At 39.5% G+C, this 22616-nt stretch overlaps 1 protein-coding gene across 8 annotated transcripts in view; it reads left to right on the top strand.

Annotated features, from left to right (window-relative positions):
- Positions 1–22616, top strand: part of LOC115224006 (E3 ubiquitin-protein ligase RNF19A) — a 142061-nt gene that overhangs the window by 99918 nt on the left and 19527 nt on the right. For all 8 annotated transcript variants that reach the window (XM_036512823.1, XM_036512815.1, XM_036512822.1 and 5 more), the window contains 4 exons: positions 1267–1460; positions 6957–7101; positions 19912–20074; positions 21339–21447. In XM_036512823.1, the coding sequence (XP_036368716.1) occupies positions 1267–1460; positions 6957–7101; positions 19912–20074; positions 21339–21447 (611 nt within the window). The remainder of the gene's footprint in view (positions 1–1266; positions 1461–6956; positions 7102–19911; positions 20075–21338; positions 21448–22616) is intronic.

Genomic DNA, 22616 nt, shown 5'->3' on the forward strand with positions numbered 1-22616 from the left:
GGCGCAATGGCCCGGTGGTTAGGGCAGCGGACTCGCGGTCATAGGATCACGGTTTCGATTCCCAGACCAGGCGTTGTGAGTGTTTATTGAGCAAAAACACCTAAAGCTCCACTAGGTTCTGGCAGGGAATGGTGGTGATCCCTGCTGTACTCTTTCACCACAACTTTCTCTCACTCTTACATCCTGTTTCTGTTGTACCTGTATTTCAAAGGGCCGGCCTTGTCACTCTCTGTGTCACGCTGAATATCCCCGAGAACTACGTTAAGGGTACACGTGTCTGTGGAGTGCTCAGCCGCTTACACGTTAATTTCACGAGCAGGCTGTTCCGTTGATTCGGATCAACCGGAACCCTCATCGTCGTTACCAACGGAGTGCTTCCACTCCACATATAGCAGCCAGTTCTCCCTTGAACCACATTCCACCATCTTAGCAAGGGGCATGTTAGATAATGTGACCACTTTGTTCCCTACTCAACAAGAGGAAGGCAGAAAGGTCATGCCTGGATTGTATTTGATTGGGGAGTTAAACTACAAAAATGATGTTGTTTATAGAGCCAGATCATCTTTAAATCACATCTTGAGGTCTTAAATAAGGGGCGGACAGCATTAGGCAATGTAGTCCTAGATAGCCTTAAAAAAGACGAGATAGGCGCAGGAGTGGCTGTGTGGTAACCAGCCACATGGTTCCGGGTTCAGTCCCACTGCGTGGCATCTTGAGCAAGTGTCTTCTGCTATAGCCCCGGGCCGACCAATGCCTTGTGAGTGGATTTGGTAGACGGAAACTGAAAGAAGCCTGTTGTATATATGTATATATATATATATTATATATATATATATTATATATATATATATGTATGTGTGTGTCTGTGTTTGTCCCCCTAGCATTGCTTGACAACCGATGCTGGTGTGTTTACGTCCCCGTCACTTAGCGGTTCGGCAAAAGAGACCGATAGAATAAGTACTAGGCTTACAAAGAATAAGTCCCGGGGTCGATTTGCTCGACTAAAGGCGGTGCTCCAGCATGGCCACAGTCAAATGACTGAAACAAGTAAAAGAGTAGTCACATCTGGAATGCGTTTAACTAGGATTGACTTTGAGCTGAAGAATAACAATAGTGATGATGGTAAATATTAGGAGTTAGATGGCATTTGTTGGTGACAGGAAAACGGGTGTTATGATGATGATGATACATATACACACACACACACGTGTATATATGGACCATATGGATAAGGGTGTAATGTATCTTTTGTTTCTTCTTTTTCAGCTATGCTGTGATAGCAACTGGTTGTGCCAGTTGTCCAAAACTGAAATGTGAGCGACCAGAGTGCGTGACAGATTTTTGTTACCATTGTAAACAGATCTGGCACCCTAACCAAACGTGTGATGCCGCCAGAGCGGAGCGGTCGCCCAACATCCAAGCCCTCTCTCTCAACTACAGTCATGAGACTGGTTCACAGAGTAAGTACATTTCTCGTCTTTCTTATAAATGGTTGTTAAAAATGTTAGTTTTTGCTTCATGTAAGTTGGATGAATTTATTTTGATGGTTCTTATTTGGAGAGAATAGATTTAATGTAATTGACAGCATGATTAGTCTGTGCAATCCCATTTGATAATTTTTGTTAAGAAATCTTTTGAAATTGTCAGTAATTAGAGCAATGCTTTTATTTTCAATAACGAGGTACATAAGAAAAGTCTTTAGGACTGTGAAAAATTTATTGTTCCAGCATAATTATACAAAACTAACAGAGATAAAGCTCTGCTGTATATGGACACTCTTTGACAACAGCAGAACAGGACAGTGATTTTAGATGTAAGAGAGTCACCTAAACACTACCCAAACCCACCACTGCACCCCTAAAAAGTTAGCGGTCACTGTACGGTGGTCTGTGAAGGGAGTTATTCGTTATTCATTTTTGCAACAAGGAAAAATGGTAACAGGAACATCGTATTGCCAGGAAATTGATTCTATGTATGGGAATTTGAAAAAGAAGCAACCCAGACTAGTGAATAGAGATGGCCCAATTTTGCTCCATGACAATGCACGTCCTCACACTCCTCAAGCTATGGTCCAAAAGCTGCAAAGCCTGAATTATGAGATTTTGCAACATCCTCCCTATTCCCCTGATATCTCTCCTACTGATCATCACTAATTTAAGCATTTTGAGCTTTTCATAAGCAATAAAATATTCTTAAATAGAGAAGAGGTAATTGAAGCATTCGGACAGTTTATCACAGCAAAAGATTAATTTTTTTTTAAAGATGGAATATATGACTTAGAGAAACATTGGGTAAACGTCATAAATGAACATGGATCATACTTTTATTCAATAAATCAGTTCTCTAACACTTCTGAAACATTTTGTTACCTTTCAAATACAACATTTCATGTGAAACAACCTAATACAAAGGAAATAACTAGAGATAATTAAACGGGCATGATTAAGCAACAATAATTAAATGGAGATAATCAAATTAAATGGATCAAATAGTTTAGTAAAACTTGTGTGTCATCATTTAATGTCTGTTTTCCATGCTGGCATGGGTCGGATGGTTGAATGGGAGCTGGCCAGCCAGAGGACTGCACCAGGCTCCAGTTGTCTGTTCTGGCATGGTTTCTATAGCCTGATGCCCTTTCTAATGCCAACCGTTTAACAGTGTATCCTGGCTGCTTTTCTACATGGTACCAGCGCTGGCATTCTTCTTCATGGTGCCAGCATGGGTGCTTTTTACATGACAACACACACACATCAAATACCAAATTAAAATATCTTTCGATGAATGTTTTTTTATTGCCAATAGATTCTCCCCTGTTGTCTTTGATTAATTTTAATTGTACATGTGATTAACCCTACCACCACCACCACAAAAAAAAAAAAAAAACAAATCTAGCCAATTATATAATTTTAAATTAGAAATATTTTTTTAGCTGTCAATGTTTAAGATGCCTGTATTATTAATGTTATTGTTGTTCATCATCTTGGGGTCCTTAGAATTAAGTAGCAGTCATATGCTGGGGTTGATGTAACCAACTGATCTTTCCACTCATCCCCACTCCTCAAAGTCTGTGGTTTTGAGTTCATCTTAGAAAAGGTGGATGGGGACGAAGGCAGGGTAGCAACCAAACATTTTACCTTCTTTTTCATTGTTCCGATTTTAATTTAAACTACCCTCTGTCCCTTTTCCTATCCTGTCCTATTAATGTGTCCCTTATAAATTTCACTCTGTGGTGAATAATAAAGAAGTTTTTGTTATTATTGTTAAAGTGGGCAATCGGGCAAGTGGGCAATCTGGCAAGTGGGCAATTTGGCAAGTGGGCAAGTTGGCAGAATTGTTACTCCACTGGACAAAATGCTTAGCAGGGTTTCATCCTGCTCTTTACATTCTGAGTTCACATTCTGCTGAGGTTGATTTTACCTTTCATCTCCCCTCATTTTTTATTCTTGGTTGGGGTGGGGTGTCAATAAAATAGAGAACCCGTTGAACACACAGGGGTCTATGTAATTGACTTAGCCCCTCCCCTCAAAATTGATGGCTTTGTGTCAGAATTTGAAGCAATTCTTGCCATTAGAATGATTAGCACATCAGACAAACTGCTCAGTGGCCTTCCTGCTGGTTTTACATTCTGAGTTCAGATTCTGGTGAGGTCAGCTTTGCTTTTCATCCTTTTGAGGGTCGATAAAACAAGGACCACTGGGGCTGATGTAATTCACTAATTCCTTTGCCCCCTAAAATTTCAGGCCTTGTACCCATAATAGAAAGTATTGTTATCATGATAATGATGATTATAAAGCAGTGGGTTGGCAGAATCGTTAGCACACCAGGCAGTGCTTAGCGGTATTTCATCTGTCTTTATGATCTGAGTTCAAATTCTGCCACAGTCGACTTTGCTTTTTATCCTTTCAGAGGTGTTGAAATAAATACCAGTTACACACTGGGGTTGATATAATTGACTTGCCCCCCCCCCCCATTTCAACCCTTGTTCCTATAGTATAAAGGATTATTAGTGTTATTATTATTACTGTTTGAAAAGGAAGATGAGGTTAGAGAGGAGAGTGCTGTCCGATAGCAAGTTTTCTGAAAGGTGGGTGAATTGTGCAAGAATGGCCAGTATAAATGGACCAATTCTCAGGTTTCGCCTGTGATTGAAAAAGGTTTTATGAAAGGAGAAAGGGGGCTCTCTACCCCCCTTTTGACCAGGCTCCCGTTGGCTTTTATGGGTTTTTTTCCACCAGGAACCTTTCGAAGCGCCTCCCCCTATTGGGAGTTTTTCATTGTTAAATATTTTGTTGCAGTTTTTTACACGGATTTTTACAAACGGACAAAACCCTTTGTAACCTTTCGTCCTGTTTTGTCCCTTTATGTTTACTAATCATGTGTGTCAGCCCTTGTGGCCAATAAAAAGAATAAATTATTATTATTATTATTGACCCCCTTCTCCTCCCTTCATCTTTCCAGGGTTAATAAGATAAAGTACCACTGAAGTACACCTATCAGTTTCCTTGCCTATCTCCTCTCTCTTGCACTTCTGTTAGAAAAGATGACTGTTATCATCATCATCATCATCATCGTCGTCGTCATCGTTGTGGTTGTTATGGTTAAGTTGTTCTGAAGGAAGCGTGTGTTCTGCAAGTGTAGCAAATAAATATTGTAATAGTCTTGCTAGGTTATTGATCTTGGGTGTTTATTATTAGACGAGACAAAACTAGTCTTGGACTACTGTGAAATTATGACAATTAACTTGTCTCTCTTGCTTTGTTGTGTGTGTGTGTATGCACACACATACACATTAACACGCACACACAGATACATATGTATGTATCTTTTCTCTCATGCTTGTTTCTGTAATTAAACTACTACCGATGTTGTAAAATCATCCTTGTTTCTCTTATTCCCACCTGTCTGTCGGTCTCTGTTTCTCTCTCTCTCTCTCTGACATCGAAGTGTGTGTGATTGTAGCTGACAGTACTGAGTTCAATCCCAACTGTGGTTGTGTCTGAAGGAGGAACCAATTCTTCCTTCAAGGTGACTGTTAAACCACAGACACACCACACAAAGACAAGTATTTGGTGGCCCCAATGTTAATACACATAACACACACACACGTGTGTGTGTGTGTGTGTGTGTGTGTGTGTGTGTGTGTGTGAGCTAATGGAAAAACATTAGAGTTGTTTGACATGCTAGAAATAGCAACCAATCTCCCTTGAAGTCCACTGTATCAAAATGGTACATTGGTTAACCATTTGCCTGTCCAAAGCATTTTCATAAGTTTGTGCTAAATGTTCATACTTGCTTTCAGATTTTTTAATTAACCCTTGTTTCATATGTTCTTTATAATATAAAACTTTCCCTTTCATAAGACCCAAATTACTCTAATGGTTTAAAAAAAAGTTGGAAATGTGTATCGTATGTATGGACATCAGGGAAATATGTCCTGTTTATCAGACGATTACACTGGACATGCAAAAAGTTAAGCAGTTCTGTTAGAGACAGTTTTAGTATAACTTTCGTGAATTATGTTACATGAAATGTGTCTTTATAATGAAGTAATTTGTGACATTAACCCTTTGCCTGTCCAAAGCGTTTTCATAAGTTTGTCTTGAATGTCCTATGCTTGTTTTCAGGTTTTTAGTTAACCCTGGTTTCGTACGTTCTGAGTAATACAAAGCTTTCCCTTTACAAGTCCTAAATTATTCTGGGGGTTGAAAGAAATTGGGAATCTGTATAATAATAAGATGTATGAACACCAGGGAAAGATAGTTCTATATTTAAGAGATGAGGAATTATGTGCATTATTTACATTATTTACATTTGACGGATATATCAGCCGAAATGTTTTGTTAACAAGATGAGGACAAATATCTGTCAAATGTAAATAATGTACCAGGGAAATATGTCCTGTGTATCAGATGTGATACATCGAACATGTAAAGAGTCGAGTTAATCTGGGTTAAAAGAAGGGATATCTACAGCGAGGTTATTTTTGATCATTGAACTGCTTGTTCCGGGCCTGCCTTGTGTTAAACAATAACAATATCAGTACATAAGCAGAGTACTCAATACTTAATGAAGCAGTGTTTATTAATGGTGTCTTGGAATGTAAAAGGGTTCGGTAGTTAGGTGGGTGTTATCTTTTTTACTCAACATAAATAAATCAAATACACTCAGCTTCATGTATTGAGTGCAACTTTTCTCGTAAACATTTGTAAATATGTGTGTGGGTATGTACACATACACATCCATTTATATGTGTATATGCCTATATACATATACACACAAGTGTGTGTGGGTGTGCGTGTCTATATACACACACACCCATTTGGTCTATCTACCTATCGATCTCTCTGTTTAGCTATACACATCCACACATTTGTATGTATATACATACACGTTTCTGTATGTATATAAACACAGGAGTGGCTGTGTGGTAAGTAGCTTGCTTACCAACCACATGGTTCCGGGTGCAATCCCACTGTGTAGCACCTTGGGCAAGTGTCTTCTACTATAGCCTCAGGCCGACCAAAGCCTTGTGAGTGGATTTGGTAGACGGAAACTGAAAGAAGCCCATCGTGTGTGTGTGTGTGTGTGTGTGTGTGTTTGTTTGTTCCTCCAACATTGCTCGACAACCAATGCTGGTGTGTTTACGTCCCCGTAATGTAGCGGTTTGGCAAAAGAGACCGATAGAATAAGTACTGGGCTTACAAAGAATAAGTCCTGGGATCAATTTGCTCGACCAAAGGCAGTGCTCCAGCATGGCCACAGTCAAATGACTGACACAAGTAAAAGAAAAAAAATACACATGTTTGTGTGTGTGTGTGTGTGTGTGTATATATTTATGTGTCTGCATATGTATATATATATAATGTTCACATGTTTGTGTGTGTGTATATGTATATATACCCTGTACACACCGGTTTGTGTATGCATATATAATGTGTTTAACCTTGTCGTTTTAGGGGACGACATCAAGCCATGTCCACGATGCACAGCCTTCATCACCAAGATGAACGATGGTTCCTGCAACCACATGAAGTGCACAGTGTGTGGCACCGAATTCTGTTGGCTTTGTATGAAAGAGATTTCAGACCTTCATTATTTAAGGTAAGTTATTGATTATATTGATCCACGTTATCGATTGATGGCATTATTGATTTGTTGTGTTATCTAGTATTTCTTGTAGGAAAGGTTTTGCTCTACCTCGTCTGGCAGAGAAGTTAAAAGTTGAAACTGGATTATTTTGTAACTCACTGCTTCCACCTTTACCACCACCACCAACACTACTACTACTGCTGCTGCTGTTGCTGCTGCAACAATGAAAATTGCCACTGCTTTCTTTCGTTGAGAAAGTCTTTCTCCACACACACACACACCTACACACACATACACACACAATGCATAAGAACAGATGCATAGCAACAGACAATGCACAAAAGCAGATATATATATATACTCAAGTGCTGAATACCTCCACCACGCCACTCGATGCACCAACACCGCAATGCTTGATGCACCAATGCTACAGTGCTGTTTCCTCTCAGTGCTACAATTCTCAGTTGCCACGACCGTCAACCCTCCATGCTCAGTGTTACAGCCTTGGTTGCTATGACCATCAATGCTCAGTGCCACAATCCTCAACACCATGACGCTCAACACTATATGCAACCTACAATGCTCAATGCTACAACCCTCAATGCTGCTACTTTCTGTGCTTCGGCCCTCAACACTGTGCTCAATGCTACAACACTCAGTACCATCAGCTCAAACAGTGACAGTCACACTTGCAACACTCAGTTCTTTTGTACCCAATCCTCAGTGCCACGATGCTCAACACTATATGCAACCGACAATGCTCAATGCTATACAACCCTCAATGCTGCTACTTTCTGTGCTTCAGTGCTCATTACTTCAGCCCTCAACACTCAGTACCATCAGCTCAAACAGAGTGACAGTCAAATTTGCAACACTCAGTTCTTTGGTACCCCAATGCTCAGTGCTACCCACTCCTCAAAAACTTGATGTTCAAATGCTCAGTGCTGCACAACCCTCGGTGCTTGATGTCCAATGTTTGTAATACTCAGTGTTACTCAACATTGAATGTCCAGTGGCTACACCGCTCAGTGCCATTCAACCCTCGGCCACCACTTTCCACTTCAAGGCTCCAAAACTTGACACAGGCATACATAAAAACTGTCAGTTTGGTGTTGTACTGACTTTTAAATTCTATTGTTTAAACATGACCTATATAGCATTACATGTGTGCGCATGTGTGTCTCTTTGTGTCACTCTCACTCCTCCTCTCTTCCTCTCTCCACCATCCCCCCTTATCCTATTTCATTCTGTGTATCAAATATTTACATCTGTCCCCCCCCCCCACTTCCCCCCCCCACCACCACCAATCATCACTCTACAAAACTCTGCCTGTAACTCTTCACGAAAAGTTCAACTTGAATAGCAACCGTTTGACCTATATACACACACACACACAAATATATATATTAAAGTATTTTGTTGTTGAACACTCTTCTATATTATTTGTGTGTGTGTGTGAGAGAGAGAGAGCTAGGAACTATATTCTGCTGTGTGCACATCTGTTTCTACGCATGGGAAAAGCTCTACAGATGTGTGTAAGTGAAACGGACAGGAAATGCTATAGTTGTTGTTTAGCCCCAGGTCAGATTTGATCCATCAAGCAAGCCTATCATCAAAGGTGTCCTCCCAGGGATGCCGATTCTATGGCTATCTTATCAAATGGGTCCTGCTTTCTTGGGTTTTTATTTCAAAGATGATAGTGTGATGTTTGGGAAATTTGGCTGCTGTTGCTAGCAGATCAAGCAATTGTGTAGAGTAATCAGAAAGGCTGGGTAATTCTTTTAGTACTAGGGGCAGGTTACAAATCTATAAGAATCGGTCATGGCAGGCAGGGATGGGTTTGACTTGTCCTGAGAAAATAAAGAACTTCTAATTTCACAAATTCATAATTATGTAATTACTGTTTTGGAAGGGTTAATGACGAACATGGGACAGTTTGCCCTCTGGCAGGGAAGGAAGTTGTTTCCCACTTTCAGTGTAGAAATACCTGTATTGGCTCTAAGTGTGTGTGTGTGTGTTTAACCATGATCAGCCTATCTTCCGTCTATTTTAGATTTTTCCAGTTTAAAATAAAAACCCATACCATTCAGGATTAACCTGATATACTGTGTGGACAGCAACCATATAAGAAATTCTTTCACTGGATTGTCTAATCCCTTATAGCATAGTCCCTCACTGGGTTATCTAATCCCTTATAAGAAATTCCCTCACTGGATTGTCTAATCCCTTATAGCATAGTCCCTCACTGGGTTATCTAATCCCTTATAAGAAATTCCCTCACTGGATTGTCTAATCCCTTATAGCATAGTCCATCACTGGGTTATCTAATCCCTTATAAGAAATTCTTTCACTGGATTGTCTAATCCCTTATAGCATAGTCCCTCACTGGGTTATCTAATCCCTTATAAGAAATTCCCTCACTGGATTGTCTAATTCCTTACAGCATTATCTAAACCCTTATAAAAAAGTTCCTTTGCTGGATTAGCTAATCTCACCAAATTGTTTAATCTCTTTTAAGAAAATCTTTTACTAGGTTATGCAATCCTTTGTCAAATTATGCTTTTTTTTTTACTGAATTGTGTTAATCCTTTGTTGGACCATGTTATCCTTCTCCAACCTCTCAAAGTTGGTAGGAAGTTCTGTTAAGGAGTAGAGTAAGGAATTAAAGTAAATTTATAGAGATTACTTCTCCGATTCCTCTAATCTGGTGGTTCTCAACTGGGGGATCGATATAAGATTTTTTGGTTAAAATTTGTGCAAAGACTTGGCTTCACTTCTACAATGCACAAAATATCTTAACACTTCATTTTAATACATTTTCTAATAATATTTAATTATAAAAGTACAATTGGATTGTTTTTAAAACATTAAATGATTATGGTTGGCAAGGGAGACCATGAGAGTAAATTAAGAGTCAGAGAGGTTTATAGGTAAAAAAAAAGGGGGTGAGAATCACTGCTCCAGTCCCTCTTCCATTTTAAAACTATATCAACCGAGGGTCATTTAGCTGCTATATTGGACTGATTAATTACATAAAAGTCAAAGGAAATTTTGTATTAAAAGAATTGGAACCAGTGTTTTGGGTTCAGTCCTTTTATGGAAGAAAAGAAATGAAAATAGTTCCATGCTTGGTTATCTGAGTGTCAGTGTCAGATATTTTCCTCTCCTCCTTAGTGAAGGCGGAGGTATTGTTTTCAGTTGTGTTTGTTTGTTGGTTTGTCCGTGGACAAGATATCTTAAGAACTGCTGGATGGATTCGGATGAAACTTTCAGGGATGTTTGGCCTCGTGACTGGCACAAACTGATTAGATTTTGGGATCAATCTGGTACCGGACAAGGATTCTGGATTATTTTTCCGATTTTTTTCTTTTTTACTTTACACGTATATATAAAGTTCCACATAGGCGCAGGAGTGGCTGTGTGGTAAGTAGCTTGTTTACCAACCACATGGTTCCGGGTTCAGTCCCACTGCGTGGCATCTTGGGCAAGTGTCTTCTTCTAAAGCCTCGGGCAGACCAAAGCCTTGTGAGTGGATTTGGTAGACGGAAACTGAAAGAAGCCCGTCGTATATATGTATATGTGTGTGTATGTTTGTGTTTGTCCCCCTAGCATTGCTTGACAACCGATGCTGGTGTGTTTATGTCCCCATCACTTAGCGGTTCGGCAAAAAAGAGACCGATAGAATAAGTACTGGGCTTACAAAGAATAAGTCCCGGGGTCGAGTTGCTCGATTAAAGGCGGTGCTCCAGCATGGCCGCAGTCAAATGACTGAAACGAGTAAGAGAAAAAAGAGAGAGAAATAGTTCTCTTGTTCACGCACATTTTCAGTGTTGAACATTACCATCCCATTTCCATTGTACACACACACACACACACACACAAATATACCTTTCTTTTACACACACACATATACTCACACTTGAAACAATGTTTATTGGCTTATTCACTCCTTCCCTTGTTATTCATCTATCACCCCTTCCTTTCTCATCCATATGACGCTCTCTTTGCCTCTTCGTTTCGTCTTTCTCGTCGTCACTACTTTCTCTCACTTTCTCTCAGTCATGGCTATTACTCTCAATACTTCTCCTACACTGTTTTAGTATTTCATCTCCTCTCCCTTCACCTCTCACTCAATATATTCTTTTACTCTTTTTTACTCTTTTACTTGTTTCAGTCATTTGACTGCGGCCATGCTGGAGCACCGCCTTTAGTCGAGCAAATCAACCCCGGGACTTATTCTTTGTAAGCCCAGTACTTATTCTATCGGTCTCTTTTGCCGAACCGCTAAGTGACGGGTACGTAAACACACCAGCATTGGTTGTCAAGCGATGGTGGTGGGGGGACAAACACAGACACACAAACATATACACACACACTTATATATATATATACATATATACGACAGGCTTCTTTCAGTTTCCGTCTACCAAATCCTCTCACAAGGCATTGGTCGGCCCGGGGCTATAGCAGAAGACACTTGCCCAAGATGCCACGCAGTGGGACTGAACCTAGAACCATGTGGTTGGTTAGCAAGCTACTTACCACACAGCCACTCCTGCGCCTATATGTATATATTTGGATTATTTTTCCATTTGAGAGCGGTCAGGTTCATCTTTAGTATTCTCATTTGTGAGAGCAGTCGAGTTTATTTCAGATATTCTCATTTTAAAAATCATCTAATCGTTGAAAGGGCATTGGTGTTGCCTTGGTGGAGGTTTGCGCTCTTTGAGTGCTCGTTACATATCATTACTGCTTTGATTACTATAATTAATTTAATTACCACATATCTTTCAGATTCTTTATTTCGAATACTGATTCTCATTAGCTTTTTTTTTTTTTTTTTTTTTAACCGATTCTTGATTTTACATAAAAACTAGTCAAGTGTCCAATCTCCTTTGAAAACAAAGTAGGTTGGATTAGAACTTTATTTTGGTTAACTGAACCAAATTCCATTCTGAAACGTAAAAGTGTGAATCTCTGGTGGGGGTGAGTGTGTGTGTGCTGATATAAAATATGTAAACAATGTCAAAGATATAAAAATAACCACAGCGATCTTTTGTTTTCTGTCAATGTATACACATATTGCATTGGTGCTGAGCTGGCAGAAATGTAAACACACAGGACGAAACGCTTAGAGCTATTTTCGTCTGTCTTTATGTTCTGAGTTCAGATTTGATTAAATAAGAACTGGACAAATATCATTATCGTCATCATCATCATCGTCAAATAGATTCAACAGTGGGATCAAATGTGACTGCAGCCTTCATTTCCTGAAATCTGTGGCCCCTGTGTGAAATCTGTGGCCCCTGTGTCAATGCTAGAAAACATTGTTTTGTTATTGAGTCAGGATACCACCATGGCTTGGCCCATGTTGTTTGTCATCATCATCATAATTAGTGTGGTGAGATCATGTGACTCATGTAACCTATCAGGTTGGTTTTCCTACATGAAATGAGTTTGTGTGTTTGAATGTATCTGAAGCTTCTTTTTAAGTACAAATTTCAGGTTAGAAGTGTGTGTGTGTGTGTGTGTGTGTGTGGTGTGTGTGTGGTTGTATGAATTGTAGATTGGTCGTGTCTATGTTGTAGTATGAAGTTTATGTTGTGTGTGTGACTGTTTGTGTTTTTACCCGACCCTAAACATTTTGCTTCCCTTCTGCATTCAGATTACTTTGTCAAATGTAAATGTTTATTTATATTGGTTTGAATTAAACAGTGGAGGCGCGTAGCTTAGTGGTTAGGGTGTCAGCATCATGATCGTAAGATTGTGGTTTCGATTCCTGGACCGGGCGACGCGTTGTGTTCTTGAGCAAAACACTTTCATGTTGTTCCAGTCCACTCAGCTGGCAAAAATGAGTAACGCTGCGATGGACTGGCATAGCCATCCTGGTGGGGAACACATACACCACAGAAACCAGGAAATCGGGCCCATGAGCCTGGCTAGGCTTTAAAAGGGCGCATTTATTTATTTTTTTATTATTTGAATTAAACATGGATTATCTTGTGGTTTAGAGATTTTGATGATGTGCTTGTTTAGTTTTACAAAGACATTGTAAGGTTGAGGCAAGAGGCCAGATCTGGCTGGTCTGAGCATAAAACAGGTTAAACATTTTGGTCAAATATGACCGGTTTGAATGCTAAAGAGTTAAAGCTGCAGTGTCTGGCAACTGACTTGACAGACAACGACAAGATTATCCACCATCTTTCCCATGACAACTTTGGGCAGCTTTTAGAATTCCATATTATCTGACACTTGGGGACATGCTTATAAAATCGAAAAACAACACAGCACCCGTGACTTTCGGAAACATTTTATTACGCTCAGAATTGCTGAAGCATGGAATAAGCTATCTGCATTAGTTGTTAGCAGTCGAGATACCAGATCCTTTAAAACATCCATGCTTCCTGAAATTCACCAACAATACACCTGATGCCCCCACTTTTTTTCTTTCTTAAATGACTCACTTCCTCTGCATTATTCTAAGCATTTTTGGCTGCTTTTATTGGTAAATTGTGGTGCACCTAAACCCTGTATTTTTTTTCATTTGTACATGTGAGAGTTTGTGGTGTTGGTGGTGGTATTGGCTGTTTCTTTGTGGTTGGTTATGGACATTGTATGGTGGTGGTGGTGGTGGTTGTGGTACTTATTAAAACCCAGACATGTGTTGAAACAAGTGAAATTTCACAGCCCATTGCACAATCTATCACTTTCGTAATAGGATTATCTTCATTAAGTTATATGTTTACTTTAAGACCACAGATCACACACTAAATCAACTTCGTCTGAGTTAACACATTCTTTGTAGTAGTAGTAGTAGTAGTCTTGCAACAGACTGTGTCTGAAGGGTGAGCAGTACGTAGGATTTGTATCTGGTCAACACTTACTGTCCTGTTAACGTAGCCCAAGACACTTGACTTAAATCAGCCTTAATCATCCATTTTAATGCCATGACCCTCTCCCTCTGGATATCTCCACCTCTTCAATGGTGTCTGCTCCATTGGAACCCACTAAAGCAGGTCTTGGATCATCTCTGGTCTGAGAATAGCTTTCTTCCCTCTTCCCGCAGGTGTTGTAGGAGGAGGCCTTCCTGCAGGTCACGAATGCTGTTTTTCCATCTTCTTCATTATAAATAAAGTTGATCTGCACCATGACCACCACTAACTACTGCTCCCATTATGTCTCTTGCACACATACGTGCACTACTCACGCTTGCTCACTCATGAGATGTGGATCCAAAAGACCATCATCCAACTCATTGGCAACAATCCGCTCACCAACACATTACGACCTCTCTGGCCTGTGGCCGTGCTGTGTGTTTGTTTAGATGCCTCGTGTGTATGTATATCGAGTCAGGACATTGCCATATGTGTACGTACACACACACGTGTGTATTGTGTGCATAGGTGTGTTTATTGTGGTTGCTTCCATTGAAAGTTCGGCCCATTGCTAATTAATCTGTTCTGTTGGTAACCGAAAGGATTAACTAATAAAAAAAAAAAATTATTCTCCCCTGTATGTAAAGTCTGGATTAATGATATAATCCCAACTGATTAAATCCTGCTAATTACCATCCATCCACATGTCCACTTGCTTGATATATCTATGTATGCACACACACACACACACACACACAGATGCACACGTGGGTGTATATATATATATAGTGTGCACGTTTCTGGGCATGTGTGCCATGTGCCACCTAGATTCCTCATGCTTCATTGATTTTTGCTGATATAAGTCTCTCTCTCTCACACAAAATCACACGTGTCTACAATTTATTTTTGCTTTATTTCTTTTTAATTTGATTAAAAATTTGTTTTTTTTCGTGACCCCCCTCCCCCTCCCTCCATTCACTCTGTTTTTGATTTAAAAAAAGACTTTCTATTTTCCATATTTCGGTTTCTTTCTCTCCCACTTCTCACTCTCTCCCCTTCCCCTTCCTGTGCTTTTCTCTCCTTGTCTCCTGTACCCCCTCTCTTTCTCTCCCTCTTCCCAACCTATGCCAGCATTGAACATAGACATTAAATGATAATGATGATGATGATGATTTCTTTGAATTTTTGTGGTTTTTCTGTTCTTCCCTGTCTCTGAGTTCTTTAACCCCTTAATGTTTGGATTATTCTATCAAACATAATGCTTATTGATTCCCATTGATTTGTATTAATCATGCATTATCTCATATCTTCAAGATCTTGATGGTGTAATTACTTAATGTAGAATAACATTGTAGGGTAGGTGTGAGGGCCTGGATCTGGTCAGTTTGAACATAAAACAGATTAACTATATGGCCGGTTTAAATACTAAAGGGTTAAATTTTTCCAATTTCTATTTGTTTTTGTCATTTTTCATTTCTATTATAAATTTCTCCTTATCTATGTGGGTTAGAATGGTCTTTAAATCTAACAATTGGCATAATTCTTTGTTGTTTTTATACTTTTTTTGCCTTAATAATTTGTAGGGGAATGAATTTTCCCTTCTCACTCATCTCTAAAATTAATTCATTTCCCAGGAAAATTTGATTTTAGATAAGTTGAGTGGAGTGTCTTGCTCAAAGGTTGTGGTGCATAGAATTGGTAAATCATTTTTGGTATTTTGTATCTCTTTATGTTCAGAATTCAGATCTTCTTAGGTTGATAGGAACCGGGGTCAACATAGTCAGTGCACTCCTTGTTCAGCAACTAAAACCAGTAAATGGAGCAGGAAAAAAAATAAATAAAAATAAAAACCGGTTTAACTGCAATGTGCAGAGATAAGAGCTTGAATCTGCTGATGTTTGTTGTATGACTGACCACTATGACATAACAAGAAGATGGTAACCTCTGCTCAGTCATTCAACCTGCTAGAAAAGGCAGTGATATCTCCCTCAAATTACATCCATTCATCTTAAAATAAACATAAGGACACTAGAATGTTGCACCTTGGCTAGCATGTCTTTGGTCCTGGATGTCACCTGACCAGGTTGACATGGAGTCACATGTGGGCACTTTGACTGAGTCCACCTGGAGTGAGCTGCAGTACCTTGTCTGGCCAGGTTGACCTGTAATACCTTGGTTGCAATGTTTTGGGTCCTGGGTAAGTTTGACATGAAGTCACATGTGGTACTTCATCTGGGTTCACATGTGGTACTTCATCTGGGTTCACATGTGGTATTTCATCTGGGTCTGCCTGGAATGAGTGCTAGTACCTTGTCTGGCCAGGTTGGCTTGTAATGCCTTGGCTGCAATGTTCTTGGTCCTGGGTTTGACCTGAAGTGATCCGAGTACCTTGGTTAGTCCGGCTGATCTGGACTGACCTGTAGAACCCTGCCTGGTTAGGTTACCCCAGAGCGATAACAACCAACTCAAAGGAAAGGAGAAAGAGTTTCATGTTTATTTCATGGTCAAGTGGTTTGCAGGATCCCCCTGGTTGGTCATCCAGATGTAATAACAATTTTCCTCAACAAGAAAGCCATCCCACCCATGTTACCATGGAACAAATACAGACCCCACCCCCTCACCTGAGGGTCTGTGGATTGTTAATTTACCCAGTTGTTTGGTTCTAAATACTGAAATTTATTCAACTAAAGAAACTCGTGATAAGAACAAACCTTGTTTGAAATGTCACATATTTCTCATGCTGCAAGTGGGAACGTTTTAACTGGTTTTGTTTATTGGAAGAGGACATCATGCCACTTCTAGGAATTCAATACTTTCTCCTTGTAATTTAAACAGCAGTCCCTTTATACCCCCAGCTTCTGATCTCCCTGCTCCTCAAAGGGCCAGTCACCCTGTCTCTTAACTGGCCAGTCACCCTGTCTCTTAACCGGCCAGTCACCCTGTCTCTTAACCGGCCAGTCACCCTGTCTCTTAACCGGCCAGTCACCCTGTCTCTTAACCGGCCAGTCACCCTGTCTCTTAACCAGCCAGTCACCCTGTCTCTTAACCGGCCAGTCACCCTGCCCCTTAAATGGTCAGTTCACTTGCACCATCAATTTTCCTTTTTTACATACTTTATTTTTAAACCATTTATTCTTTCTCCATCCCTCACTTTCTCTCTGTTCCTCTCTTTCTCTCTGTTCCTCTCTTTCTCTCTGTTCCTCTCTTTCTCTCTGTTCCTCTCTTTCTCTCTGTTCCTCTCTTTCTCTCTGTTCCTCTCTTTCTCTCTGTTCATCTCTTTCACTCTGTTCTCTCTCTCACTCACTCTGTTCTCTCTTTCTCTCTGTTCTCTCTCTCACTCACTCTGTTCCTCTTTTCTCACTGTTCTCTCTTTCTCTCTGTTCTTTTCTTTCTTTCTGTTCCTCTTTCTCTCTCTCCCTCACTTTCTCTGTTCCTCTCTCTCTTTCTCACTGTTCTCTCTCTTTCTCACTGTTCTCTCTCTTTCTCTCTGTTCTCTCTCTTTCTCTCTGTTCCTCTCTTTCTCTCTGTTCCTCTCTTTCTCTCTGTTCCTCTCTTTCTCTCTGTTCATCTCTTTCACTCTGTTCTCTCTCTCACTCACTCTGTTCTCTCTCTTTCTCTCTGTTCTCTCTCTCACTCACTCTGTTCCTCTCTTTCTCACTGTTCCTCTCTTTCTCTCTGTTCCTTTCTTTCTCTCTGTTCCTTTCTTTCTCTCTGTTCTCTCTCTCACTCACTCTGTTCTCTCTTTCTCTCTCTCTGTTCTCTCTCTTTCTCTCTGTTCTCTCTCTTTCTCTCTGTTCTCTCTCTTTCTCTCTGTTCTCTCTCTTTCTCTCTGTTCCTTTCTTTCTCTCTGTCCTCTCTTTCTCTCTGTTCTCTCTTTCTCTCTGTTCCTCTCTTTCTCTCTGTTCCTCTCTTTCTCTCTGTTCCTCTCTTTCTCTCTGTTCCTCTCTTTCTCTCTGTTCATCTCTTTCACTCTGTTTCTCTCTCTCACTCACTCTGTTCTCTCTCTTTCTCTCTGTTTCTCTCTCTCACTCACTCTGTTCCTCTCTTTCTCACTGTTCCTCTCTTTCTCTCTGTTCTTTTCTTTCTTTCTGTTCCTCTCTTTCTCTCTCTCCCTCACTTTCTCTGTTCCTCTCTCTCTTTCTCACTGTTCTCTCTCTTTCTCACTGTTCTCTCTCTTTCTCTCTGTTCTCTCTCTTTCTCTCTGTTCCTCTCTTTCTCTCTCTCTGTTCCTCTCTTTCTCTCTCTCTGTTCCTTTCTTTCTCTCTGTTCCTTTCTTTCTCTCTGTTCCTTTCTTTCTCTCTGTTCCTCTCTTTCTCTCTGTCCCTCACTTTCTCTCTGTCCCTCTCTTTCTCTCTGTTCCTCTCTTTCTCACTGTTCTCTCTCTCACTCACTCTGTTCTCTCTCTTTCTCTCTGTTCCTCTCTCTCACTCACTCTGTTCCCTCCCTCTCTCTCTAATCAATTAATATCATCTGGATTATCTTCTACATTTTTTAATCTCCAACAATTTACTCTTCAAAAGTAATTTCATTTCTGCTCATTAAACATTTAACTTTCTTGATTGCTTTCTCTTCAATGGATTTAATTCTTTGTTTGTCATCATTACTGCTGCTGCTTCTGGTGTTGTTGTTGTTATTGTCGTAGTTCTAGTTACTGATGCTGTTATTGTTTCTTTTTTTCTTGTATTCATCCGATCTTTTATGGTTGTTATTGTTGTTTAACCATAGGCCAGTCCTGACCCGGTAGACCAGACCTGCAGCTACACTCATATAACAATCTCATCTCTTTATTTCATTTTCTGCCAGACTTTAAATAATATTTCAAATATACTGTCCCCTTTTTTTACTCAGCCATTTTCCCTCCTTTGAATCCCTTTGATTCTTATTTTCCTCTAAAGGACCCTTACGTTTAAAAAAATCTTATTTTATTTTTACAATTAAATATTGTATACTGAGTCCAAGTTCTGCCAAAGTTGACTTTGTCTTTCATCCTTTCGGGTTTGGTTAAATAAGTACCAGTTACGCACTGGGGTTGATGTAATTGACTTGATCCCTACCCCCAAATTTGAGACGTTGTGCTTCCATTTGAAAGGATTATTAGGAATTGTATAAAAAATTTGTTAGAATGTTTTAGTATTAGTGAAATACCAGACCTATACTGGTCTCTCTTCATCTGCAAATGCCACCAAATAAGGGTCAATTGCTTGACTAATGGAACCTTTGTTAAACCTTGACCGTACACTGATATCAAGATGGCCGAACTGTTAGAATGTCAGAAAAAATGTCTTGTGGTTTTTCTTTTGGGTTTTTATAATCAGATTTCATGTCCTGCTGTAGTCATCTTGGCTTTTTGTTCTTTCAGGGTTCTTTCAGGGTTGATAAGCAGACAAGCCCTAGGGTTCATTTAACCAATTTACTCCCTCCCCTGTATTTTCTGTCTAAACTGGCAATGAATAATTATGGTTGTGTTCCCTTACGGAGGTGACTCTCATTTTCTTTTTATTGCATCTCTCTCTCCATGTCTCCTTTTTCCTTTCCCCTTTTATCTCTCTCTCTCTGAAATCATTTTATCTAAGTTCATATTTATGTGCTGTGTGGAGGCCAGCATGTCAAAGAATAGCCCCAACGTTTCCTCTGCTTGTTGCAAAAGGTAGGACTTACACTCCGACCTCGTTAAAACCCTCACCAGTAATGACTCTCCGAAACAGACCCACGTGTTGGAGGGTTGTCACCTGAGTAGTGCAGAGGCATCATCTACCAGGGGTAGTAACGAGTCACCTACAAAATGGTGAGTTCAGTAATGCACTGTCACAATGTATGCGCCCATAGTACTACTACTACTATTCCGTGTGTGTGTGCGCGTGCGCATATGTTTGCTTTATATATTTATATGTATGCTATATGTAATATCTATATATATATATATGTGTTTTTATTTTTCTATTTTCAGCCCATCTGGCTGTACGTTTTGGGGTAAGAAACCATGGAGTCGAAAGAAGAAGATTCTCTGGCAGTTGGGGACACTAATAGGTGCTCCTGTTGGGATAACGCTATTTGCGGGAATTGCTGTCCCTGCGCTAATCATTGGAATACCCGTATGGGTAGGAAGGCGGGTAAGTTTTGTCTTACTTAGCTAACTTCGTTTTCATACTGTTTCTTGTCCTATTTTTTCTAATAAATCCGTTTCTTTCTTGACTCTTTTTTCTGTTCTGTGCATCACATCTGATAGACAGGACATGTTTCCCTGGTGTTCACACATCATATATGATACCCCACACCCTTTTTTTTTTTTTTCCAACTGCTAAAATAATTTGGAACTTATTACTCTTTACTCTTTTACTTGTTTCAGTCATTTGACTGCGGCCATGCTGGAGCACCGCCTTTAGTCGAGCAAATCGACCCCGGGACTTATTCTTTGTAAGCCCAGTACTTATTCTATCGGTCTCTTTTGCCGAACCGCTAAGTGACGGGGACGTAAACACACCAGCATCGGTTGTCAAGCAATGCTAGGGGGACAAACAGACACACAAACACATACACACACATACATATATATATATACATATATACGACAGGCTTCATTCAGTTTCCGTCTACCAAATCCACTCACAAGGCATTGGTCGACCCGGAGCTATAGCAGAAGACACTTGCCCAAGATGCCACGCAGTGGGACTGAACCCGGAACCATGTGGTTGGTAAGCAAGCAACTTACCACACAGCCACTCCTGCGCCTATGTGAGAAGGCTTTATATTGCTCAGGACATAAGAAACAGTGCCTAAGCAAAAGTTTGAACACCAGCAAGGATGTGTCAGAGAAACTTATAAAAATTTGCTTTGGGCAAGTGAAGTGTTTGTCACAAAACAGCCTCATTATAAAGACACATTTTGTGTAACATAATTCATCAATGTCACGTTAAACTGTCTCCAACAGAACTGCTCAGCTCTTTTGACTGTTCCGTATATCACATCTAATGTACAGGACATACTTCTCAGGCATCCATGCATCATATACGACATGCATTCACCAACTTTTTTTCCAGCTATCAGAGTTATTTTGGACTTAACAAAAGTGGGGGATTTTTATATATTACTCAGAACATATGAAACAAGGGTTAACTAAAAATCTGAAAACAAGCTAGGATCTTTAGGACAAACTTATAAAAATATTTTGGTCAGGCAAAAGGGTGAAAGAAAAACAACAACAACAAAAAAAAGACAAAGTTCTGTTTTCTACCCAAACCATTCCCTTCAGTTATATCCTATCCCTAACCACTGATCCCTTCATTTCTCTTGCTACTACATTCCATTTGACAATGATGCCATTGCTGGATTTTGTGGGTTTTTTAAAAAATTCCTTCTTGTTTGTTTTCTCTGCAGTTGCTTTCCAAATATGAGCATTCCCCGAAACACAGAAGAAATGTTACAATTGCTGCTGGAGTCGCTGCCTCAGTTCTGTTTTCACCTGTAATTGCCAGTTTAGCTGTAGGTAAGTGGAGCTATCCCTCATCTTACGGGCCCTGAGATCTCTTATGGGTTATCCTTTATTGGGTACCTCTTGCTGCCAGTAAAGGTGTTGGCAAGTCCTGCTACCCACCCTCTTGACAGAGATGGAAGTGAGGCAAGAAGACAGAGGTTGTGATCTATGCTATCGAGTAGGTAATACCTGATATGTGTGTATGTGTGTACCTATATATCTGTATGTAAGCATGTGTGTGTATAATATAGGTATCAATAGAAGACACAAAATTCAGGTAATCGATAAAGTTTTCCTTTATAACGTCGGAGTACTTAAGACAAATCTCATAAAACCGTAAAAAACGTGTGTACAAAATTACACAAAAATCATAAAAACATACATACAAATACATATGAACGTATAAAAATGTACTGTATTATTCATATGGCTCATATTCTGAGCACTACATGGTTGTTCTATATGCGGAATTAATTCCTCCATTCTTTCCTTGTATGTATGTGTGTGTGTGTGTGTATATATATATATATATATATATATATATTATATTAAATTAGAGATAAAACCACTATTAGGCAAATCAAACAATGAAAAACATAAGCCAATACATAAAATTAATTAATTTATATTATTTTAAATATATATCAAAAGTATTAAAAGTTTAATAAAAGATAAAGAGTAAAACACTACGATCGTTTCATGGCTGTACAATTCGTAATAATTCGAGTTATGGTTACAGTCAATCTTCAGGTTAATTGAAATATTTATCTTAGCGAGGTTTAGGGGAAGAATTCACAAAAAAAAAAAGATGAAGACAGGTGGTGTAGACCACAAACAGATGTATTAGTATAATGCTTGGGAAGTGAAAAAGTCTTTAACGTTTTGAGCATACGCTCTTCTACAGAAAGGGACACAAAGAAACAAGGAGAGAAAATAAAGAATGTGTAGTGGCTAGCGATCTATCATATATATATATATATATATATATATATATATATATACAGTATGTATATAAACATACACACACGTGTTTGTGTGTGTGTATATATAATGTGTGTGTGTGTTTGGAAGAAGGTGAGTATTGAGGCTGTTGCTACTCAGTTTGTCACTCCATGTGATCATTCACCTGAATGATCATGCATGTATGTGTCTATGTATATGCAAAAAGGGATCAAAGGTCC

The sequence above is a fragment of the Octopus sinensis genome, linkage group LG24 (assembly GCF_006345805.1).
Source record: "Octopus sinensis linkage group LG24, ASM634580v1, whole genome shotgun sequence".
Taxonomy (NCBI): Eukaryota; Metazoa; Mollusca; class Cephalopoda; order Octopoda; family Octopodidae; genus Octopus; species Octopus sinensis.